Here is a 25,518-nt window from a genome sequence, read left to right as displayed (position 1 = left end):
CTGGTTTTCTTGTCCTATGCAGCATTGACTTATGTATGGTTTCTGCATCAAAAACAGGGGCCTTGGCTTTGAGGCCTGGAGAGGAGTCCCTTTTAAGAGTTAAAACCAGGCTGAGAAACAAATGAAAGGTTGGGATCTCATGTTAGTGCATTCTAGTTCTTAAGCTCCTGAAAAATTTTAAAGTACAAGAATGCTTGCTGCTCTTGCAGAGGACCTTGGACTGCTTCTCAGCACCCAAATGACAGCTCAAAATTCTGTAACTAAAGTTCCAGGGAATCTGATGTTTGTCTTCTGGCCTCCGCTGGCACCAGCATACACGTGGAGAAAATACATACACACACACATACAAATCTTAAAAAAATGTATGTCACAAAGGAGAGCTCCAGAACCCATGCTGTGGGTTTGTGCCCTCCTCTGGAAATGATATCAAAATCTTATTGTGGAGTGGAAGCCAAAAGTGATGTACTGTGCTTTGAATCGAAAGGAGAAGAAAACACACACACTGCAAAGATGGTGTTGTCATATTTATTTTTCTGGCTATAAAAGTAATACACGAAGAGCGCTGGATTTGGTGAGAATGCTTTGAGCCCTGGCTCTGTCACAAGCCGCCTGCCGGATCTAGAACAGTCACTTCTCGGAACTGCCACCTTCCCATGTGGAAAACCAGACTAGGCACCTTGTTGAGCTCCTGCCATAGATGGCAGTCCAGATCCAGGAACTGAGGACATACGGTAAACTGAAAAGTGCTGACACATGGAAGGGGTTAGCATCACCACCCTCAGCTGAGGTAGCACCAAAGTCCAAGCTCCTGCCCCTCCCCCAACTCCTAAACACACACAATGCAGGGCCACTGATAGTCCTGCTTTGACAAAAGGGGAGAGACCACACAGATCTTCTCAGGCCTGGCCAGATGGGGCCTCCTGGACCTGGTCCCTCCAGAATCGAGCATCTGCTTTGGCCAGCTGGATAAGAACCTCCTCCAACTCAGGCCCATCCTCGGGAAACCGCTCACAGAAAGATCGGATGAGACCAGCGGCTGAGGCCTCATACTCTACAAGTTGTACTTCTGAGCCTGGAAGGAGATGGAGAGAAAACAGCAGCACAGAAAGATGTGGTTACATAGTAACATTTGTAGGGGCAGCAAGTTCTGACTGAGCTCTACTGTTCAATGTTCAGGCTAATTATCCAGTTAAGGCATCAAAATAACCCTTTGAGGAAGGCAGAATTGCATGGGGAGGGGGCCCACACGACCAACAACCACGACATGACTAGACTTAAATAAACTGCCACCTGCTCTCATCCTTCTCTTAAGATTTAAATCAAGTCTGGCATGGTAGCACACACCATACCTCCAGCACTAAAGGGCCTGGGGTAAAAGGATCATTAATTTTAAGGCTAGCCTAGGAAATCCTGGCCTCAAAAAAGCCAACATAGCCCCAACAATCACTAATAAAAATGACTGATAAAAGTGCTATGTCAGGGCCTGGAGTGATAGCTCATGGGCTGAGTACTTGTTGCTCTTGTTGGAGACCCAGGCTACTCTTAGCTTGACCTCTAGCACCCACATCTGTAATTCTACTCACAAGTGATCCAACGCCCTCTTGTGGCTTCCAAGGGCACTGCATGCACATGGTGCACACACATACATATGCAGGTAAAACACACATCAAATAAATCTGAAATCAATTTTCAAGTGCTGTACTAGATCAAACAAGATAGTCTTCTGTCTCCTGAAACTCATGGTGCAGCGCCTGCTTCATATGTCTAGACCAGGGGCAATTTTCCCAGCTGCCCCAAGCCTCAGTGCCTTGTGGGTAAAGTGGGGAATGAACACAATACCTCTTCTCCTGTGCTATGGGATTGTAGGTGCTAGAGCATTAGTGGGGTGCTCAGCAGTGGTTCTGAGCAGCTGACCTGTTAAAAAGGCCTGTCTCAGGGTCCCTGGATTCTGGTGGGAATCATCCCCTTCTTGATCACTCTTCAGCTGCTCAACCTTTGCACTCTGTGTGGCACGTGGCACTGAGAGGTGTACAATAGCTAAGAGTGTTTCAGGCTAACATGGCCTAAGTTCAAGTCCTGTCCTTGTGAAGACCATTTGGGTGCATTTCAGTTCCCAAATGAAAACTGGTGAGGGGATATGGTAACCGGTTATTCTTCATTAGGCTTGGGAATTCATTCTTGAAAAGTTCCTCACCCTCCCCCCCCCCCCCATGTCCCAGTACTGGATGGAACCTAGAACTTTATGTGGCAGTGCAAAGCCTGCTGCCCGTGGGTTACAATCCCAGCCTGTTGTGAAAACACTTCACCTAGAGCCTGCAAGTTCTTTACCACCACCACCTCCACTACTACCAACTACCAAAGTGCTGGGGGTAGAACCAGGGCCAGTGTTCTACCATGGACCACACCCCGGCTCACCACTACCTTTGAAAACTCCAACCTTTTCCTCAGGCCTAGTTCCTCCCACCACTTCCTTCCAAGACCTTTCCTGGATACTCTGAAGCTGGTCTTTATCCAAGTCTTCAGAGCACTGTTAGTATCCTTTAAACACGAGGAACTAATATCTTTGAGTTTTCATTCCTAATGGGCTCTGAACTACTTCAGGAAATGGCCTCAGTTCCATCCACTGTTTTATCTCTCAGTGCCCCTCCCCCAGCTCTGTGTATCAAAACACAAAGAAAATGAGGCCGAGAGAGAAGGGATTGAAGGGGTTATTTCATGTTGAGGGGCTGGAGATGGCATGTCTCAGGAAGGTGCCATTAACAGGAACTGACCAACAAGAAGAATCAGACAGGCACAGATCTGAGGGACACTGTGCCAAGCAGAGAGAACAGTATGTACAAAGGCTATGAGGTACAGTGGCCTTGGTGCACTGGAGAGATAGAGCACACAAGGTACCAAGCACCATGCAGGCAGGAGCAGGGATTCTGAAAATGGAAATGCTACTTGAGAAGGAGGAATGATCCAGGACATCTCCATTCTGAATGTTGCTGATTCAAATTCTCTTAGGTCCTAGGACTATGCAGTCCCAGCTCATTGCCTGACTTTACCTCCTTCTAGGACCTTCCACAGTCAGGATCCTCCATGGCCTGGCCTGGTCTCTACAAGATCTGACTCTGTTGGCTTTCCTGAGACCTATTGCTGCTGTCTGACAACAAGTGTCCCTGTGTGTGTGTGAGATGGGAAATGCCAAGGACTGAGGTCTGTTGGGAAGATGGCGGCAGAGGGAGCCCTCCCCGAACCAATGCATTGTCTGTTCTCTGGAGAGACCTTAGGTAGTTCCACCAAATGGTGTAACATCTGTTACCTTGCAGGCGAGTGTTGGGCTGAACAATAAGCTTCCGGGACTCCTTTCGTAGCAGCACTGTATCCCTCAAGGTGAGGAAGCACTCTGGGGGTGTGTCAGTGACCGCTGCATAGCCCTCGTACAGGGCCCGCCCTGCAACCACATCCCCTGTGGACTTCAGCACCTGTAGGAAGGAGGAATTAAGTGCCTAAGATGGGCACTCACCTTGCATCCACAGGACTCTGTCAAGCAGCCATGGCCAGATGTATCTAGCTCTAGATATGGTGTGCTATGGTTTGTCCTTTATAAAACTTCAGAGCTGCAAACCTGATGGCTAAGATGGGGATGGTGGCACCTATAATCCCAGCACTTGGAAGATCAATCAACAGTTCAGAGTCATCCTTGGCAACACAGGGAGTACAGCCTGAGCTACAATATCCTAGATGGCTATATATATATTTTTTAAAGATACTCTTGATAAATAGACCAGTCAGGCCTTGAACTCACAAGAGACTTGCCTGCTTCTGCCTCCTGAGTGCTGAGATTTAAAAAGGTATGCAGCAGAATGTCTAACAGCTCAATTTTTTCAAAAGGCTAGTATATATTAAGAAGTTAGGTTTGGGGATTAAGAGATGGCGCAGTGGGTAAGAACCACAAGCATGAGTTCAAATCCTGAGCACTCATGTAAAAAGCTAGGCACTGACATGTGGGCCTGTAATCCCAGTGCTGGGGGCGGGGCACAAGTCACTGGGGTTTGCTAGCTGCCGGTCGGTGATTCAGGAAGAATAGACTCCTGGGAATGGGTTCCATACCCTAAATGGATCACAAAATCTTAAAGTCTCTAATCCAAAATGGTGTGCTATTTGCATCTTCTGATATAGCATATTTTGAATGACATTTAATTTATTACACATTTAAAAAATGTATGTATATGTTTGTGTTTGATGGATGTGCACATGTGTGTTTGGTGTGTGCAGAGAAAACCACAGAAAGGCATTTGGGCTCCTATTTTATCATTCTCCACCTTATTCCCTTGAAACAACGAAGTTTTCACAATTCTGGAGCCAGAGAACTCCAACAATCTTACCTCCATGGTGTTAATGTTACAGGGGTATGCAACCAGGTCTGGCTTTGTACATAAGGACTGGGGATTTGAACTCTGGTCTTCAGGCTTATGAGGCAAACGTTATTACCTACTTTTTTTTTTTTTTTTTTTGGAGACTCATTATGTAGTGAAGGATGAACCTAAACTATCCTCCAGCCTCCACTCCTGAGTGCTGGGATCACAGGTATGAGCCAACAGGACCCAGGGCTCCGTGTACACTACACAAGCACTCTATGAGGCCTGATAGATAGCCCAGGCCCTTAGATTAGCTATAATACCCAATGCAATACTATGCAATTAGTTCTTAATCCATACTGTTTAGGGAATGACAAGAAAAAAGATGTTATGGATGTCCAGTACAAATGAAATGATTCTCCTAAATATTTGTGTGTGTGTGTTTTGTGTGTGTGTGTGTGTGTGTGTGTGCGTGCGTGCATGTGTGCAGCTGATTGAATTCATGAATATGGAATTGGGGGCTCCTGAAAGAAGACTATAGAAATAACAGGAATCATTTGTCCCCAGGCAAAATGAAAAGCCCATGTCATGTGTGAATGCGGGGCTGCCACACTTCCAGTCACATAGGAATTGAGCCCGCTGTTGCCAGACCTTCCAAGAAGCCACAAATATATATTCACACCTAATCTTTTCTAACACTAGTAAAACAAAAACAAAAACAGAAACAAACAAACAAAAAAACCCAAACATGGCTGACACAATAAACAGCTGCATCAAAGATGATGTCATCTTCTGTTTTTATAAAATTCTGCTGAGGAGACTGAACAGGACGAGCTAAGATTGCCCTGTGCAAGGACCAAGCAGGGCCACTCAGTGAGCATGCCTTTATGCCAGCACTAGGGAGACAGAAGCAGGTCAATCTCTTTGAATTTGAGGCTATCCTGGTCTACACAGAGAGTTGTAGGCCAGCAACAGTTATAGTGAGACCCTGCTCAAATTTAAAACAAACAAACAGACAAACAGACAAACAAACAGACCAGCTGGCTTAGTCTCTGCGAGGGGCTGATTCAATATTGCCTAGGAGCTGGTAGATTTGATTCTTATACCTAAATGCTCTGACAACAGCATTTGCCACTTGCAGCAAAAATCTTTGATTCATAGAAATGTTGCAAAGATGGTAGTGAGCTTCCAGAAGCTGCCAACACAGCTTGCCTGCCACCAATTCATAATTAATCAAACCTTTACTACCGACTAGACTCCAGACCCCACCCAGGTCTGTCTCATCAGCTTTGCCAATAGTGCCCTTCCTATCTCAGAATCTACCAAGGACACTGTGTTTCTCATCTAGTGGCTTTTATCCTAATTTACATTTTTGGTAGCAGAGAGATGAAACCCAGGCTCTCACATGTATTAAGCACATATTCTACCTCCAGCCCCTAATTTAATTTTATTTAACTTTACAAACAAGTGTTTTAGTGGGGCATCGCAGCACACACCTATAATCTCAGCACTTGGGAGGCAGAGACAGAAGCAGGAGGAAGACATGAGTTGAAGGCTAGCCTGGTCTAACATAGTAAGGTCTAGGCCATCCAAGGATACATGGAAGACTGTCTCAAAATGTTTAAAAAATTTTATCTGACGACCTCAGCAGATAAATACACTTGTTGCACAGTCTGTTCACCTGAATTTGAGCCTAAAATCTACATGAGAGCATGAGAGATGCAATTCCACCAGTTATCTCTAACGCCATATACACCGTGACAAACACACAACCCCTCAGGAGCACACAGTCAGACAGTCAGACAGACACACACACACACACAATTATAAAGCAAAAAGACCCCCAACTCACACACATTTTACAAAAAGATGTTTCGATCCTTCTTGGAAACAGATGGGCACATAATCATGAAGATATACTTTGATTCATAATTCAAGCAATCATAACTTTATGGTTTATGATATGCAAATTGTTGGAAACACCCAGTAGAGCTCTATTCTTATAGAAAGTACTACACCATAAAGGTAGGTTTCCTCATGGAGCTGGAGAAATGGCTCAGTGGTTGTGAGCACTCTTCCAGAGGACCTGGGTTTGATTCCCCCCACCCACATGGTGGCTCACAACCATCTGTAACCCAGATGCAAGGGACTCAATGCCCTCTTCGGCCACTGCAAGCACCAGGCCTTCCTCTCCACTCTTGCTCATCATCACACGCAGTAGGGTTACTGCCAATCAGCTCCTGTCATGGTCTAAAGGCATCCTGTTTACTTTTTTCCCCTGCTTGCTGTCTGCATTCCTTCATGTTCATGTGAGAAACTACTCACAGCTTATTCTGACACTAGAAAGACTTGCTGGATGAAGGAACCGTCCAGGAAGTTATGAGGTATTGACAGGAGAGAGAAAGGGATAGAAAAGAGGCTGCTAGAAGCCAAGATGAGAGACCTTCACTTACCTGGAGTCTCCGGAGGAACCGCTCCAAGGCGGGTCTGCCCACTGACCGGATCTTGCTGCGGTCCAGGTGGACACGAGCATCTGGGCGCCCATCAGAGCCTGTGGTGGGAGTGACGGTAACGAGTCCTTCGCCAGCTTCCAGCAAAACCCTCAGGATCACAAACCGGGCCTGCATGTGGGCCTGCCAGGGCCAGGGGAAAGAGGTAATGTGTAGCCAATGTTGAGTGCTTGGTGCAATGTGTTAATGTGTTCAACATGCTGTCATTATATGTTTATTCCCTCTTACCCTGGGGGTTCATTCTGCCCAGTGCTCTCTCTCTCCCCTCAATATCTTCCTTTCTCCCGTGTTCACTGAGGCGAGTTGTATGAGCAGAACCTGGTACTCCATTCCTCCTCCTCATTTGTCCCGCCTCTCAATGCTCCAGACAGCTGCTACCCATGGAGTCCCCTTCCTAAAGACCTAGAGGACTTTTTTCCCCAATCTTTTTTGTGCTCAACAATGGAACCAAGTAGGTATCATTTTTCCCACTTTTACATAACAAAACACTGAGACCCAGAGAAGTACCAGGTTCAAGGTCACACAGCAGCCAAGGGAGTCAGGAGTCAAACCTTAGTCCAAACTCTAAAATGTGTGTTTTCTTTTATGTATGTGTGTACACAATTTTCTAAGTTTTTAAAAATTTATTTCATTTTTATATGTATGGGTCTTTTGCTTACATGTATGTGCACCACCTATATGCAGTGTCTGTGGAGTCCAGAAGGTGTTGTATTCATTGGAACTGGAGTTACACACAATTTTATTAGCTGTCACTTGGGTGCTGGAATTGAACCCAGGACCTCTGGAAGAGCAGCCAGTGTTCATAATTACTGAGCCATCTCTCCAGCCCTCTTTTTTTCTTTTGAGATGGGATCTTGCTATGTTGCCCAGGCTTCTCAGGAATTTCTGGAAACCCCCTGCAAGGCTTTATAGTGTATACCCCTTGATGACATATGATGACTCCTCAAAATGTATTTATTTGATTTTTGTTAAAAAGTAAAAATAAGGGCTGGAGAGATGGTTCAGTGGTTAAGAGCACCAGCTGTTACTCCAGAGGTCCTGAGTTCAAATCCCAGCAACCACATGGTGGCTCACAACCATCTGTAATGGGATCTGATGTCCTCTTCTGGTGTGTCTGAAGACAGTTGCAGTGAACTTACATATAATAAGTAAATCTTCAAAAAGGCGGTGAAATTAACTGACAAGTGAAGCATTTGCCATGCAGGATTCAAAATGGAAGAAAACCAGCTCCACAAAACTGTTCTGTGGCACACACACACACACACACACACACACACACAAAACCCCCACAATATAAGTTAAAAAAAAAATTAAACCACTGTTGGTTACCATAGTTTCAAACTACATGTGGATATGTTGGCCAGGTATGGTGGTGCACATCTTTAACCCTAGAACTAAGGAGGAAGAGGGATCTCTGTGAGTTCAAGGCCAGCCTGGTCTACAGAGTGTGTTCCAGAACAGCCAGGGCTACACAACAGCCAGGGCTACACAGAGAAACACTGTCTAGAAAAGCGCAAAACAAAACAACAACAAAAACCTATTTGTCGCAACTGAGTGGCTGAGTCCAATGGCTAAGAAGGAAGACTACCTGAGTTTGAATCCTGACTCTTTTCCAGCAGAAATGTGATATAGCTTCCCCACAGTAGAGTCTATGGTTAGAGTTTAAGTTTATCTGCCCTAAGGGCTACACTTGTCCCATCCCTGCACTCAGAATCCTGACTGTAGCCACAGGACAGGCTCCTTTCTGGTCCCACCTGTCGCCAGTTGGCTGCCTCTGGGGTGTAGAACTCCAAAGCCAACAGCCCGGCCCGAACCATGTTGAGCCAGTTCACATAGATTACATCTTCTGCATCCGCTCCCTCAAAGCCAAAGATCCTGGTGGAGCAGAGACAAGGATAATCAGATTCGAGCTATGCTCCAGCACCTTCAGAGCTGTACAATGTGGGGACTCAGCCCACCGCCCCTCCAGCCCACTGTTCCTACTCCAGCACTTGGGGGTTGAGACAGAGGTAGAGGCCCACACTTTCCGCCCGGCACTCTTCATAGCTGGAAGCAATGGTGCTGAATTTGCTATCCCATGTCTCTCCACTCCGGTACCAGCTCTTGATCTAGAAGGATGACCCAGGACCCGAGAATCAGGACCTGCCTGTGTCTCCCCTTCCCACTTCCCAGCCTCCTCTTGGCTCCACAGAGGCTCTCCTTACCTGTTCCCCAGTCTCTGGGTTGATCACTGTCTCCTGGTCAAAGTTGAAAGCACCTTTCTCATCCTGTAGAAGAAAGGCTGTAAATGTGGGCTGGGTTAGGGGACAGTGTCCCTGGGCAGAATCTAAGTGGCTCAGAAAGATAAGGAAGGGGATGCCAACCACTTCCTCAGATCCTTCAGCCATTAGGAACAACCCACGCACTTCACTGTACAGGGGGAAACTGGGGTCCAGACAAGGGAGAGACCACCTGGAACTGTGTGGGAACTCACTCTCCAGAGCTGTGGAAGAGACCCCAGTGTAGACCGATAAGTATGGCTGCTTTTCCCCAGGTGCCTCCTGGTGCCACCACTCATGCTACCAACATGGCCTCCTCAGCCCACCATGCCAAGCGACTTTCACGGTCACCTCCTGAGGAAGGCTCTATCACCACACACATTGCCAGTGGGAAATGGAGGCTCAGAGACCAAGAGCCCCAAACTGGAATCAGCCTGAGTAACCTCAGTGCCTCCCAGATACGAACATGTGCTCCAACCCCACTGTGCCAGGGCTGACACTTCACCTTCCCTTTTCTTCACAGTAGTTCATACGATGGCGTCAGGAACCCCATAGGACAGATGGGTCCACTGGGGCCCAGCCAGGAGAAAAGATGTATTTATTCAGTCATGGCCTGAATAAAAGACTGGATGACACACCTTGCTAGGCTGCTGCCCCTTCTGCTGCTCTCTGAATTCTCTTGACTTACCAGGTACAGCTCCATTCCTCCCTCATCTAGAGAGCAAGCCCAGCCCAGAACCCCATTCTCACCGATGGTCCTCACTCTCCCATGGTTGGTTCATCTATGTGGCTCCACGCTGGGAGCCTGCAAGTCTTGGCATACTGTAAAGACTATCAGCCTTCCCATGTTACCCGAATACAAGCCAAGGGCTCCAAGCATTGTGGCCAATGGGGAAGAAGTACTCTGGGGAGACAGTCGTTTAAGCAGAAAAGACTTGAACTGACCTCTCTGCAAAATGTTCCAGAAACCCAAAGACATGAATGGGTAAACAGAGTTCTCCACGATAGCTCAACTGGTGGCTGCTGACCAAGAGGGATTGCTGGGCTCAGGCTGGAGAAGCTCCCCTTTAAAAGTATGCCTCAGGTGGCCCCTAAACAGAGACTAGGAGGGGCCAGTCTCTGCCACTGCCCGCGCCAAGGCTGTAGGCACTGTCTGTCTCTGTACCTTGAGCCTGTACTTTTCCAGGTACTGAAGGGAGCCATGGCTCCCTAGAAATGGACAGCTTCACCTAAGGGTGGGACAGGTCAGGGGGTCCCTGCTGGCCCTCCTCACCTGTACAAAGAGCTTGCCGCTGCCGTGGCCCAACAGCTCATGTAACCCCACCTGCACATCAAAGGACGGTCCCTTCCAGCGGATATATAGGTCCTGTCAAGACAAACAAGGGCCCCATTGACCACCACCATCTCACTGTGGACACATAGGAAACCAGTCTTCCCAGCAAGGCCCACGTGGGGAATGTGTTTTCTGGAAGTCAAACTCATTTCATTCCATGCATGTGGAGCAACTCATCTCACCCCCACAATGACCCAGCACAACGACTCTCCACATTGCACCCGATAAGGAAATGGAAGCTCCCCATGGCAAAGGGTCAGTCACACGGCAGGAAAATGGCCAAGCCAGAACCAAAGCTGGACTCTGATTTCACCACAGTACTGAACAACGTGCCTTTCCAGACTAGTATAGCCTAGCCCCAAGCCTCAGGTAGCCAGTACCCACCTTGTCTTCTTCCTCCAAGAATGTGAGTTTCTCCCGCTTTGTGGCATAGGCCACAGCCAGCACATTCCCCAGGGACACATTCTTAAAGCCTTCTGTTTGTCTTAGGTCATCATCTAGAAGACAGGGAAGAAGGGCAGAGGTCAAGAGGCACTGATGGAAGGCTGAGGGGCAAAGGTCAGTTTGTGGCCAGAAACACGTGTGGAGGGGGAGGAGTATACAGGGTAGGGGTGGAAGATGGCTTATTGAGTTGGGAGGATATGAAGGAAGCTCACAGTTGGGGATGTTGATGCCTGCAGGGATGCCAGAGCCAGCAAAGGTGAGGACATCCAGGGAAGTGAAGTCAGGGGTGAGGAACTTGTCCTTCTCAAAGGCAGGAGGCCAGGGCAGCTCCTTCAGCAGCTGCTCAGCACTTGCAACCAGCCGCTCGAACTTCGCACTCATGGCTTTGTTTACCATGGCCACGAAGCCTGTGGGGAGGTGGGGATGTGGTTTGGAAGCATCCTGGGATCCCATTGCACCCTTCCCAGTTCATCCATGAATCCCAATTATACTGAACACAGCTGTCTGCAGCAGCCTGTGCTGGCTCCTGGGCACAAGCCCCAGGCCCCAGGCAGGAGAACAACAGGCCCTATGCACGGCTGGCACTTTCTCTCCTCCTGCCAGGCTAATCTCTGGATTTAGCAATGGAGAGAGTGAGAGTAGGCAAAGTCTGAACCCTCTGGCAACGGCTCGCCTGTGGGGTGATAATGAAGCAGTCTGCTGTCAACCGGGGATGAAAGCGACCACAGGATCACAGGTGTGGCGCATTCACTCCTACTTGCTGAGCACATCACTGCACACACGACCCTGTGGTGCTCAGAACTCTGACCACCTGGATTATGATCACAGAATGGATGATGGGCAATCCAGGCTAAGAATTCATGTTTGCCTGCCTCCCAAGAACCTTGTCAGGTCAGCCACAAAAGGCATAACAGCCGAATGGCTCAAAGTCGGGGGAACTGGGCTCAGCCACCACTACAGTAAATCCTCAGGTTAACTTTGTACTATAAGGTGCCTGGGACATTATAAGTAAACTGTCCCAGAATGCTGTTATTACTTCTAGGAGGAAGGACAGAACCCTCAAGGAAGAACTGGAGAGAGAACTTGGACCTGTGCAAAGGGATTTCCACCCAACCTCCCCTCTCCACAAGTTACCTTCAAACTCTCCTCGGGAGCCAAAGGGGTCACGGTAGCTCTCAATAAAGCCAATGTAACTAGGGAGAAAAGGGGAGAGATAAAGGCGACATGGCAGAAGGAAGGCATGGAGGGGGAGCAGAGGCTGGCACCTCACCTCTCTACAATGGGACCTTTGTCCTGAATCCAGAAGCGGGAGCCCCTCTTATGGGCCTCAATGGAGCCCTGGGTGAAGCTTTCCACGTACTGGGCCAGCATTTGCTCCTGGTGGCTGTTGGCTGCATAAGCCTAGAGGTAAAAGGGACTTTGGTCAGCCTTGACCCATCCACTTTTGCTGCCCAGAGGGGTTTTGAATACCCCCCTTAGTCTCCAGCCAGCCCTACCTTAGCTTTCTCCAAGTGTTCTACCACCTTCTGGAGGATGGGGGCATAGTCCCCCCGCGTGACCTGGAAATGGTTCCCTTGGAACTCATAGCTCTTCAGCTTGGAAGTCAATTCAGAGTCGAGAGCAGGGTCTAAGGAATGAGGCAACACTCAGGGAAAAGGCAAGTATAGGAACAGGGCACCCCAGCAGGCTTTTCACTCTGGCTCACTAAGAACTTTAATTAAAGGCTAGGGATATGTCTCAATAGATAGACATGCACAAAGCCCCAGATTTGATACTAGCGCTGCATAAACCAGGTATGATGGTGCACACCTGTAATCTTGGCACTTAGGGGTGGAGACAAGAGGATTACGCTGAGGACAGCCTGAGCTAGAATAAGACCATATCTCAAAATACACAGGAACTAGAGGTATGGCTCTGAGGGTACAGGTTCTAACCATCAAGACAGACTGAGGGTAGTCTCTAAGTCCTCCACAGGGTAAAAGGACAGAATCAACTTTTGTAGATCATCTTCTGGTTTCTATTCCAGGATATTCATGCACAGGATAAATATAAAGAAAGAAAGGAAGGAAGGAAGGAAGGAAGGAAGGAAGGAAGGAAGGAAGGAAAGAAGGAAAGAAGGAAGGGAAGAAGAAAGGAAGAAAGGAAGGAAGAAAGAGCACGCAAGCGAGCAAACAAACAGCAGGGCACAGTACTGTATACCAAAGCACCACCGGATGAGAAATAGATGTAGTGAGATAAAGAGTTCAAGATCATCCCAGATACATACACAATGAGTTTAGGGAGGCCCCAAAGATTACAGAAGGCATTAACTCAAACAAAACAAAACAAAAATCTCCACAAAAAACCAATACTCTAGCTAGACAGTATATCTTTAATCCCAGCAGTAGGAAGGCAAAGGCAAGAGGATCTCTGTGAGTTCAAGGCCAGCCTGTGGGGCAATTGGTGGGTGGTAAAGATACCCTGGTTTTCAGTCGAGATAAGTGAAACCCCTGGAATGTTAAGTGAGACAGTAGGAAGCTTTCTAGTCTCCCGAGAATCAAGTACCACACTGTCCCTTGGGGCGTCGGCCATGCCCCAAGTCCTTCCTCCACAGGTGAAGACTGACCAGGGGTTACGTAGGCTCCAGGCAGAAGCAAGACCACCCCCAAATATATAGAGAAGGTCTTCCCAAGACCTCAGGCCAAGCCAATAGGAAGTACCTGTTGTCAGACTCCAAACTATTTCAAAAACTGTATATATATATGGGGGAGTTGCTCAAGAGTAAAGGTGTGCAAGAATCATTACACCATCTGAGAGCTTCTGTTATAAGAGCTGTTAACACTGCCGTTTGGGAAGAGATTTCCTCTACCAAAGCTTCTTCTACCCCACACTGGAGCCTCAGCCCAGCTTGGCGCCTTGTGGCAGCAGCAGAAACGGGGACAGGCCGAACCCAGCAGCAGAAGTGGCGGGATCGGTTTCCCCTTCCCTGTTCGGGGCTTCTCCCCTTTGCCTGAACCCATGAGCCCAGCCAGACTCAGCAGCGGAGATGGCAGAAGCCACTCCAATCTCTGACCAGGGATCTGTGTGGGGCTTCTGGCACCAAGCCTGGTTCAAAGTTCCACACAGCCTTGTCTACATATTGAGTTTCAGGCCAGCCAAAGTTACACAGAAACCCTGTCTTGAAAAGCAAAAAACAAACAAACAAACAACAAAAAGCTCAATACTCTATACATACACCAAGAGTTATGACGGGCAGATCTCTAAGTCCAAAGCCGGCTTGGTCTACAGAGTGAGTTTAGGACAGCCAGGGCTACACAGAGAAACTATGCCTTGGGGCATGGGGAGATGAAAGCACATTTTGTTCTTGCAAAAGACCCAGGTTCAGTTCCCAGCACCCACATCAGGTGTCTCACAGCCATCAGTAACTCCAGTCCCACAGGGTCTCTCACCCTCTCCTAGTCTCCAGCACTTGCAAATACAAGGTACACATAAGCTCACACAGGCACACAGACTATACACATAAAAATAAATCTTCAAAAAGAAAAAGGAGGAAGAAATCAATCCTTGAAAATAGGAAAAAATAAAAAATAAAAAAAAGTCACATCTCAAAAACTATGAAAGCTGAGTGTAACTAGGGAACAGAAGCTGGTGATAGGAGTTTGTGTGACACAAGGAAGGGACCACTAGCCAAGGACGAGAGATACTGAGGCAGTCTCTAGAAGCTGGAAAAGAAACACTTTCCAGTATGTGGAAGAGAATCCAGGGTCTTGAACACTCGAGGTCACATTGCCAGCCCACTGTGTTGAACACTCAAGGTCACATTGCCAGCTCCAAAGCCACTCCTGGACACTGTCATACCCAGCAGTCCGTGCTGTGAGCACAGGATCTATTTCAGCATCCACTGCAGCAGGATCCTCTTCTGTTTCCCAGACCCGTGTCTTTTCTTTCTTTTCTAAAGATTTGTTTTTATTTTGTGTATATGTATGAATGTGTGTATATCTATGATGTATGTATGAATGTGTGTATGAATCTAGATATCTACACACACACATGCACTATATTCATGCCTGGTACCTAGGATGCTGGTAACCTAACCCAGGTCGTCTAGAAGAACAAGAAGTACTCTTAACTGCTGAGCTATCTCTCTAGTTGATGTGTCCCTTGTTTGTCAAAACAGACTTTGTGCTGTCCCCTGCGTTTTGCTATCACCCTGTTGCAGCTCATACTGTCCCTCGGTCTGGAGTGCATGTGGCATGTTCATTTACTACGTGCCCCCACATTTCCACATTGAGTACCTGAGTATTACCAAGCCGTGGGTACTGGGAAAGACTCTGACAGAAACACATAGCTCATTTAGCAGAGGGCTTGTCATCAGGACACTAATGGGAGCGCTGGATGAATCCCTCAAAAGGAGTCATCCACATCCTTTTGGAGAGGAGCTGGCTGGGTAAACAAGATGGGCTCACAGCTGTTCTGGGCAGGAAGTCTATATGAAGACTTGGTGATGAGATGTAGGAACCAAAAGCTATAGAACGTGACTAGAGCTGGAGGCTCGGACTGACTAGGGATGTGGCTGGGTGAAAAAGAGCTAGCAGAGGGTGACACAGAGGCCCAACTGTATTCACTACCCTTGCTTTATAACAGGTCCCAGCTGCCACTCTCTGAGTGAGTGAGGACAGGCTAAGTTTACTCTGGGCTGGGCTTGAAACCAGTTAGAGCCAATCAGAGACCCATGCCCACCCATAAGTATTGGCTCACATTAATAAAGGACTCCAGAGAGTCAAGAGCCACTCTTGGTGTATGAAGAAAGAACTGACATCAAAAAAATCTTTCTGCTGGAACTGGGCTGCTGCCCTGAGCTACCTGATTCACTGGGTGGCTGACATTAGACATTAGGGCCTGAGCGCACCTGTGTTGAGTACTGAAGCCAGTCGCACCTCATAGCGGGACTTCCCTTCCTGGCCGACCACCTTGAAGAGCCGTGTGTTGTATGCACTGAGGTTCTGGAGGAAAAAAAAAAAAGCAGAGCAGGGTTTGGAGGATGGTGAGATCAAGGACACTGAGGAGTGAGGCAAAGTAGGCTTAGGGCCTCTCTGAGGAATCTTCCCAAGCCAATAGAGGAGGGCAAGGGATGACTGTCATGCCTTATGCCACACATTAAATGCTAATTTCTTTTTAAATTGTTGGTGCACGCCTTTAATCCCAGCAGAGGAAGCAAAGGCAAGCAGATCTCTGTGTGTTCAAGACCAGCCTGGTCTACATAGTGAGACCTTGTCTCAAAAAGATGAAATAATATACTGGGGTTAAGAGGTGGTCCAGCAGTTAAGAGTGCTTACTGCACTGTTCTTGCAAAGGACCCAAGCTTTCCATATGTAGATCCTGGAAGATCAAAGTCATGCCATTGGGCTTACCGGCAAGCGCCTTTGCACATCAATCCATCCACTAGCCTCATGAGCTCTAATTTTCACAGCTTGACTGTGTGAGACACAGAACCACCTCAGTTAACTCTTAACTATATGAGACGGACTTGGAAAAAAGCCATATAGCTGCCATGTGGCTGAGGAACACAGGATCCAGGAGCCCCGTTTTGGAAATGTGGGAAGGACAGGGTGGATGCATCCTGGCACATAGGTGACAACTGTCTTTCTGACTAGCACATGCTTACGCACAAAGAATTCTTACGCCTTTTCCTTCTTAAGGACCCAAGGTGCCCGCCCATATGTCTTTGAGTTCAAGCTGGGACCCAAAGGCAGGTGGCAGTGGTGAAGGGGTGGGGACAAGAAGCCCCATCAAGTTAGTGTCCCAAATTGCCAATTCTCAAACCTGAGAGTCCAGAAAGTCCTGGGCCAGCTTAGCATCTTCCATGGTACAGTCCCCAGAGAAATAGGTGGTGACTCCCTGTTGGGAAAGAGACGGTGAGAGAGAAGGTACTCAAGAGAGACAAGAGCCTGGAGTTACTGAGGATGCAGGGCAGACCCTATGAGGCAGCTGACGGTTTCCTGCTTAGGTTCTGCATGTCCTCCCAGCACCTCCACCCTGTCCCATCTATTTCTAGGGGGAAAGGTTGTAAAACAGATTTTCATCTTGGACATTTTCAATATTTTCTTCTCAAGATTGAGTTTCTTCACATTATGTAGTCCCACACTGGCCTCAAACTCACACCCACCACAACTCACCCTCCTGAGGGCTACAATTACAGGTGTGTGCCACCATGCCTCAGTCTTTCCCCCACTCTTCCTCTCTAGCTGACCCACTCCTAAGGTTTGCCATGGTTTCCTTCCATGCAACCTGAGCATGACCCTTGATCCCCCCACATTATTCTCTCCTAGATTCCTTCTTCTCTCCTCCCAGCTCTTCTCACCTTCCCTCTTTGTGCACCTATATCCTGCCAGGACAGACCTGGAAGAACATTCTAGAAACACTCCATTGCAGTTCTCTGTGGTGCCAAGTGGCTTTAGCTTGAGAGTAGGAGGAAGGGCCTCCTGTCTCCCATCACCAGCTGGCCTTTCATGAATACCAAGCAACCTCAAGGATGCCTCCATTTTACCAAGTTCTTAGAGGGTGAGGCTCACCTCCTTCCCCAGTCCAAGATGTCGAAGCCTTGGTTCTAGGGAGAACATGAGCTCCCCACAGGTCTGCCAAAGGTCCCTGACTTCTTCTGGCTGCTGTTGAGCAGCCTTACTCCCCAGGATCACACGTTCCAGCTTTTCCTGCAAGGAGAAAGAAAGTCATTGGTCTGGCCATGTGTCCTTCAGACTCCCAGAGCCTCCCTCTTCTTGAACCTAAGACCTCATGGTATAGCCCAGGAAACAGCAGCAGCAGCCAGCCCTGAGGAGAGTTGAACCTCAGAATTACTCAACCAGACACTGCATTCAACATTACCGGGCCACTAGTATGGTAGCTAACATCTGAGGCATCACAGTGTGCAGACTTTGCCTATTCCCAGTGATAAGCAGCAGGCATCTAACAGTTCACATGTGCATAACCTGCACTTGCTTGACAGCCGTCTGAAAAGACTGTGCTTTTCCTCTCTGTGCACATATGCAGCACCTAGGGATGCCGAGTGACACCACGGTCATAGTGTCCCAGTGACAGGGTTATGGGGTCATTGTACACCTTTGACTCCAACAACGGTCTCTTCTTTATTCTCAAACCACAGTCCATGGCTGCCTCCTTGACACCCCACCCTCCCCAACTTACCTTGGGCAGGTTAGGAACAAACTTGGTGTCACCAAAGGACTTATAGTTGCCCATGTTGGAGTAGACCCCTGCAGCGTAGACCAGGAATGCCTGGGGGGGGGGGGGGTGACAAAAATATAGTATCAAACATAGGGGACTACTTCCTTTTCGTTTCAGGAAAAGGTCTGCCTTTTTTTCCCAGGGCATTCCAGTATGGGAGAGGCTGAGAAATCACAGGGCAGAACCCTGATCCTAGGAGGCCCCAGTCCAGCTGAATTTGTTGTCATAGATTAATTTTTACCCCTACCCTACTAGGTAGCCTGAGTAACTCCATTTTACACAGATCTCAGCCTAGGTTTCTTTTTCCCACAGTAAAGGCCTTTTCCCAGAAAATAGGTGATCTCACTTTTGGTCAGGTAGTTAGCCCAGTAGAACATACCCAGACAACGGATACTGCTTGGCAGAACATTCCCTCCTGCACCTAGGTTGTTCCCCTCCTCAAGTAATTCTTCACAAAGGGTACTGTGAGAAATCCTTTAACCAGAAAGTTCCCTTAGTCCCATGCCTTACTTTCCCATGCCTTATTTCCTTCTACCTGTATAAAACTAGCATGTGAAAAAATAAAAATTCGTCAGCTTGATCAGACTACTTGACTTGCTGGCCTTCTTAGCGCCTCTTGTTCCCCCATTCTCTCCTAGGTGATCCCTGTTGACTGTCCTGAGGGTCAGGGATACTAATTTGATGACAATGTACACTGCCTTAGAGTGTGTCACAGCCAATAAAAGGGAATGGATATATACTCCGTGGAAATTCTCGGTATGCAGAACACTGAGAACATGATGTAAGAGGCTAGACAGGGTTGGGGAGAGGCTTCAGTGTGAGAGCACTTGCTGCACAAGCATGGGGACCTGAGTCTGAATCTGCAGCACTCACATAAAAAGGTCAGGCATGCCATGCGCGCATGTAACCTCAGCACTGGGAAGATGGGTGTGAGCACAGGCCATCATGGGGACTTGATAGCCAGTCAGCCTTTTCAGAACAAGCTTCAGGTTCACTATAAGACCCGGTCTGGGGACTAAAGAGACGGCTTAGTAATCGAGAGCTCTTTCTGAGGACCCACGTTCAGTTCCCAGCACCATGTTGAGTGGATCCTATGCCTCTTGCCTCTGTAGGCAACATGCACTGACACATACACAGAATAAAACAAATCTTTGTAAAAAAGACCTGTTTCAACAGAGTGCATTTCTCTTCTGGTATCTGTACGTTTGACACTTGCACATACACACACAAGACAGTCATTTTTTTTAAAGATTTATTCATTTATTATATATAAGTATGCTGTAGCTGTCTTCAGACACACCAGAAGAAGGCATCGGATCTTAATACAGATGGTGTGAACCACCATGTGGTTGCTGGGATTTGAACTCAGGACCTCTGCAAGAACAGTCAGTGCTCTTAACCTCTGAGCCATCTCTCCAGCCCAAGACAGTCATTTTATGTTTTAAAAATGTCAGTTAAGCTGGGCAGTGATGGCACACCTTTAATCCCAGCACTTAGGAGACAGAGGCAGGTTGGTCTCTGTGTTCAAGGCCAGCCTGGTCTATAGAGTGAGTTCCAGGTAAGTTAAATGGGAGTCTGATATACTGTGCACATACAAGTATCAGTATCCAAAGCACTCACACAGAATAGAAAAGGACCAGCCACTGTGCCTACCTCGGAAGACTGCACGTTTTCTAAGTTTCTGAACACTGCAATGTACTAAGACTTAAGTATGCTATGTGGCCAACACATCCACAGACAAGAACTAAAAGACAAACAGAACATTCTACCAAGAACTATGGCCGGACTCAAACTCACAGCAACCTTTCTGCCTCAGACTCTCAAGTGCAGGAATTAAAGGTGTGTGCCACCATGCTTGGCTTGCTTCCCTGTATCTTGAAGCAGGCACTGTTCTAAATAGGTCAACACAATACTAAGGGAAAACCATGTGTATAGTCTACAGAAAACAAACCTAAAGCTACAGGGGTCTGTGTGTGTGTGTGTGTGTGTGTGTGTGTGTGTGTGTGTGTGTGAGCTAGCACCCTTTAGTCTGACCCTCTACCTATTTGGAGAGAGAGATCTGTGCCCCTTGATCCTGGTCCTTCGCACCCTTCTAGAAGCCCCTCAGGAAACCAGGCTGGCCTGTGAGAACTGACCTGATACTCTTCTTCAGTAAGGCCCTCAGCCAGGGCATGTTGGCGCAGCTGGTCAGGGTCCTGAGCACGGAAGAGGCGGCTAAGCAGGGCATAGATGTAGGGCGCTTCAGGAGATGTCTGGAGCAGCACCGCCAGGCCTCCATACCAAGCGGCTCTAGACAGGTGATGGGCATAGAGACGCTCTGTGGGTGACAGCAGGCGGAATGCCTCACGGCAGTCCAGGCTAGACACTCCGATGTCATTGGGCAGGATGTACTGGGTATCTGCCATGAGACCTGCAAGAACACATCACAGCCATCTCAGAGAACACGCCATCTTCACAGCTGATCTGAAATCTCAAGAGCTAACTAACTTCTGCCACCCAAAAGTCCAGGAGGGAGTTATCCAGTAGCACCCATTCACCTGAAATGATAAATTTCAAATACTTAGTGGGCCAGCTTTGGCCTGTGGCCTCTTGGACTTAAAGTCTGAATCCAGCTACCTCATATTACAGACGGGGAAAATGAGGCTCAAAGATGCCAAGCATACGAAGGGAGAACCAGCAGAACAGAGACTCCTGGCCCTGGCCACTCCCTGCCTAATCTCTACCTTCTCGAACTTTCTAGTCTCTGTTCAGAATTTCCCAACACCTCTAGCTCATCACAACTACTGACAAAGGCTTCATGCTGGATATCCACCCCACTGTTCCAACCCTGTTCCACCAAAGGGTCTAAAAACCAAGCCAGCTGCTTCACTTCCCTGCATCTGTCTTTCCTCCTCTGTAAAACTGATTGTGAATATGACACCAAGCTCAACAGCTGGGTATGAAAATCAGAAAAGGCCTTTCCAGGACAGGGATGTAACGCAGTTGGTAGTTTGCCCAGACAACAACCAGGCCCTGGGTTAGATTCCAAGGTAAGTCCAGGGTATATGAAACCCTGTCAAAAAATAAGTAAACCAACGAGTAGTGATGCTTCTCCCCAACTTTTCCTTCCCAGCATCTGCCCCAGTCTCATCTCTTTTTCTTCAACCCTTCATTATCTTCTATTGCTCTGTTGGGAAGCCATATAAGGTCACAACCCATTTTCTAGATAGGAACCATGATACTTGGAAAGCAAGCAACTTATCCAAAGATTTTCAGTCTAGTTGGGACTCGGAATTCCGAACCCACCACATTCTCCACGCTCCGCCCCTGACTAAGGACACGTTTCCACCCTCCGAACTCCTTATTCGCGCGGCTCCGCCCCATCTACCCCTTCGCTCGAAAAGAGGTGTTAACTCTTTACTGCCTGGAAATTCTCCTTGCCCGAAAGCTGGGAGAGATTTGGAAAAGGCACTGAAGGGTGAGCAGAAAGAGGGTGATCTTGCATGCACAGCCAGGCCTCGCTCTGATCTCCTGAAGATGACACAACGTGACCACAAATCTAGGGCGCTGGACCTCACCTGCTGCAGCTGCTCCGTTCGCAAACTCACTTCCTGCTTCCGGCTCCCCGCCCCATTCATTGGGACACAAGCCCCGCCCCTGCCGACCAATAGTTTGACCCCAGGGATCAGACTGGCAGCAGCTACAGCCAGTAGACAGCACCTCCTCTCAACTTCCCGCCCCCAGGCGCTACGGGCAGTGCTTGCTTGCAAAGACCGTGAGGCCTTGGCCTTTTGTCTGCTGGCCTTCACCGCACAGAGGAGTGACATTGGGCGAAGGTTGGTGAAGTAGTTTGAGTATCACGGTAACCCCACGAGGCTGCTGATAGGTATCGACAGAGGGGACTAACAAGGTCCCCAAACATAAGGGCCCCTATACATTGGGAGTTTCCACACAGTAGCTGGGAACCTGCTCTCTTCGGGGTTTCACCTCCAGTGTCCCTCCCCTGGGCTTGGCAGTTAGCAATCTCCACTTACAGAAAGTGAAGAGTATAGCAATGTGGATCCCCCTCCTCTCTGGATGTAGGTTCTGGGGATGCTATTTGGAGACTACAAAACTCTTGCAAAGAGTGTAGGCTGTGCAAATAGTAGTGCCACCCACCCAGGGGTGCAGGAAAATGCTACAGGTGCTCCATTGGGTTGCCAAGGGCCTAGAAGCAGTCCTTAAAACATTAGGAGCCCCCGTTTCCTCAACACACCCAAAGTCGAGGCTAGCTAGTAGCTAGCATTTTCTTGGTGCGGCCATTTGCCAGCTAGAATAGAAAAGCAGTCTCCAGTGACTCTAGAGCAGCCCAGGATGCAGGCAAGCATGTTGTCCACTCTTGGTAGTCAGGGAGGTAGGTATCTTTCTCTATGACCTGTGGCTCTTGCAAGTAACTGCTGACTGATGTGGTAAGCACTGTGAAGAGCTTGGGTTAGATTGGGACCAGACTTAGGTTGTCTACAGTCAGATCAGGTGCCTCCTACCAGCTGTGTGACTTTAGAGGGGTCACTTCTCTTACTCTGGAACATGGTCAGCTTTACTTCAGGACTAATAAATGAGTGTACTCCAAGGGATAGGCAACCATCAAGAGGTAGTGCTGTCCCCTATGGCTGTGTGGGAGGTAGTGTCTGAAATCCAACACATCTTCCTTACCGTGCTTATTTATAGGGAGGGCCCAGCGCAACCAGTGCCCCAACACAGACACCAGTTTCTCATTCACAAAGGTGCTTAAGGCCAGGCTTGTCACCACAGCGCTAGTAGCTGTTGGTTCTGATTTGTGAGTGTCATTATAAGGGAGAATTCTGTAAAAACGTGTCCTGAAAAAAAGTCCTCTCCTTTCCCTTTGCCTGTTCTTGTTGTTTTTAGATGATGTATAAAGTTGTCTGATTTAGATCAAATTGAAATAACCAGGCAGAATCAGAGTTATCTAAAGCCACCAAGGGCTAGTTCAAGCAAGTGAAAGATCCCAGTACCCAAGACCCCTCACCCAAGCTGCATGACGCCATTTTATAATCTCAATTAATAGGAGTGCATATTAAATGAAGCCCTTTACCAGCAGCTTGCCGTATAGAATCTCATTTAATTCTTGCAAAAACCCTGAGATAGCATATCACTGTTGTAGCAATTGCACAGGTAAGAAAACCTTTAATTTTCTAAGACCTTCCACTATACTGTTTCCAACTCCTGCACCAACACACACACATTCTCTCTCTCTCTCTCTCTCTCTCTCTCTCTCTCTCTCTCTCTCTCATACACACACACACACACAGAGCACAGCACAGCACATTCTATTTTAATGGATCATGGCTTTTCTGTATGTTTACATCCATCTGATAATGAAAATACCTTTTGTTTTTGTTTGTTTGAGAAAGAGTCTTTCTTGCCTTGTAGGCCAGGCTAGCATTGAACACAAAATTCTCTTTCCTTAGTCTACCAAATGCTGGAATTACAAGCACATGTCACCATGCTTGGCTTTAGAGATTGTCATTCCATTGAACAATCCTGGAATCTGAAGGTCCATGAGCTGGCTCCCACCACCAGCCTGAGTTCTTCCCAGAGCCCATTCAAGTACCTTTTGTTTGTTCTTTCTCCCAGAGTCTGAAATTCAACACCAGAAATGAGATCAGAATGTGTTCTCCTGCCTGGAGCCCAACAGGACCACTAGCAAGAACTGGGTGGAGTTACACTTCTGATGTTTTGGGGGAGGGTTGAAATGTTCCCATCATACTCTGGCACCCCTTCTGCCCTGCTTCCCACTGTAGCTATATGATGCTTAGACTACTCTGTGATGGCTGCCTTCTGTCCTTTCAACAGCCCATCTTGTCTTTATGGCCTCACTCAGCAGCTGTGTGGCCTTGGGCATGTTCCTATGGAATCTTTGTCCCTAAGGCTCTGGCTTCTATCTTGCTCTGAGGACAACATTCACTCAGAGTCACCTCCATATATATATATAGTCTACTTGTTTTCCTGGTTCATTTTTCCTTGTATGGTCAGGGGAAAACCCCAGCTCAGCCCTTGACTCAAAGGAAGCCCTGACTCATACAGGAGGAACAGGGAGAGGCTCAGCACTGACTTGATTCCCATAGTCACCAAGGCCCACCAGGCCCCAGCCTACCTGATCCCTTTTTCTGCTGACCTACATATTGCTGTGAAGCCTTCCCCCTGCCCTTCTGTGTTAGTGCCTTCTACACCCCATCCTGCCTCTACAGTGTCCGCCATTCAAGATGTGGCTCTGGTTTTAGGCCATCCAAGTTCTCAGAACAACCTCAGCACATACAGATGGCCAGCAGGATGTGGTAATCAGCCTCTGGCAATAGTCCCATAGGTCTCTCCTCTGACTAGAAGCCCTTGCTCATTGGGGCTCTTGTGACAGTAGGCACTGAGCAGGTGGATATCTACCTGTCTACTCTTCAGCTTGTCCATGAAGCAGACTTTAACCTGCCTTGCCTTGGTCTTGCCTAGCCTTAGTGTGATCTGACAGCGGCAGTCATGGCTTCCGATAAGAGCTTCCAACTAGATGATAATTCTCTAAGAACCCAAGTAGGGACATCTCCCTTCCTGGATCACTGCGAGGATTAAATAATAAATTCTTCGAGAAGCAGAGCCCCGGTACCTAATGAATGCTGCTGTGCTGACTGTTAAGATGGGGTGGGGTACACAGTGAATCTTCAGCAGTGGTAGCCCTTGTTTCAGAGACAGTGCTGTGGAGCCCTCTCCCAGCTTTGACTCCTGACTGTCCATAAATGAGGATCTGAATTCACCACCAGGCATAGCCACACCCCGTGCTCCCTTTAATCTGTTTCTCTGCCCTTGCTTCTTTACCCTGAACCTGTGTCAAGAGAGCACAGAGCCCTTACCCTGGAAGATTCCAAGCCACCTGGAGGCTGAACTCCTGTCTTACCACCTTCATGAAGCCTCTTACTCTCCCAAACCCAGCAAGAGACCTAGAATTCCCTGATCCAGGCAAACATGAAGCTGTCCACCCTCCACTAGGTTGTGAACACCACTAGGTAGAGAACCTGACTATCCATGTGTCCCCCACTTCTCTCTCTCCTGCCTGTACTGGAAGTCAGCAAATGCTGAGCTCAGCCTGCCTGTCCACTGTTACTTAGTCACCAGGGGCTGGAGGGGATGCATGCATTTGGGACATGTGGATCTTTAAGGGCAGCTGAACAGCAAGGTTTATAGAGTAACCCACAGCAGCAGCAGGAGGGATAGCTGTTACTGGATTGGCAGGTTCAGGGCACAACCAGTTTGAACTAGAAGTCAGGGGCCATTGGCCCCTTCATTCCCCCAGGGGCACAGTGTATGTTTAGGCATGATGTAGGGTACCCCAGGGAGGACAGGGGCATGGGGTGCCCTCCATCAGCCTGGGGTAGAGCTGGTACTAAAAT

The 25,518-nt window shown here is 48.1% G+C and overlaps 1 protein-coding gene across 1 annotated transcript; it reads right to left on the bottom strand.

Moving 5' to 3' along the window:
- Nucleotides 1-511: 511 nt before the first annotated feature.
- On the bottom strand, nt 512-21,701 carry DPP3 (dipeptidyl peptidase 3). The gene is made up of 18 exons (XM_080911426.1): nt 21,664-21,701; nt 20,242-20,516; nt 18,068-18,157; nt 17,440-17,577; nt 16,691-16,765; nt 15,777-15,870; nt 12,385-12,515; nt 12,159-12,289; nt 12,023-12,081; nt 11,101-11,295; nt 10,829-10,941; nt 10,385-10,477; nt 9,058-9,120; nt 8,837-8,961; nt 8,608-8,728; nt 6,797-6,976; nt 3,305-3,467; nt 512-1,072 (listed from the first exon to the last, which is right to left on the bottom strand). Exons 2-18 carry the CDS (start codon nt 20,509-20,511, stop codon nt 897-899), a joined length of 2,217 nt encoding a protein of 738 aa, XP_080767552.1. The 5' UTR covers nt 20,512-20,516; nt 21,664-21,701; the 3' UTR covers nt 512-896.
- Nucleotides 21,702-25,518: the final 3,817 nt, after the last annotated feature.

The sequence above is a fragment of the Micromys minutus genome (genome assembly GCF_963924665.1).
Source record: "Micromys minutus genome assembly, chromosome: 2".
In the NCBI taxonomy this organism is placed as follows: Eukaryota; Metazoa; Chordata; class Mammalia; order Rodentia; family Muridae; genus Micromys; species Micromys minutus.
This window is presented reverse-complemented; position numbering and strand designations above follow the sequence as displayed.

Excerpts from the sequence above, each read along its gene's own strand:
- DPP3 (XM_080911426.1), bottom strand. The coding sequence starts at position 20,511 with ATGGCAGATACCCAGTACATCCTGCCCAATGACATCGGAGTGTCTAGC. Across the intron at positions 15,871-16,690 it reads AGGACTTTCTGGACTCTCAG|AACCTCAGTGCATACAACAC; the intron begins GTTTGAGAATTG and ends TTTTTCCTCCAG. Across the intron at positions 11,296-12,022 it reads CTCCCGAGGAGAGTTTGAAG|GCTTCGTGGCCATGGTAAAC; the intron begins GTAACTTGTGGA and ends ACCTCCCCACAG.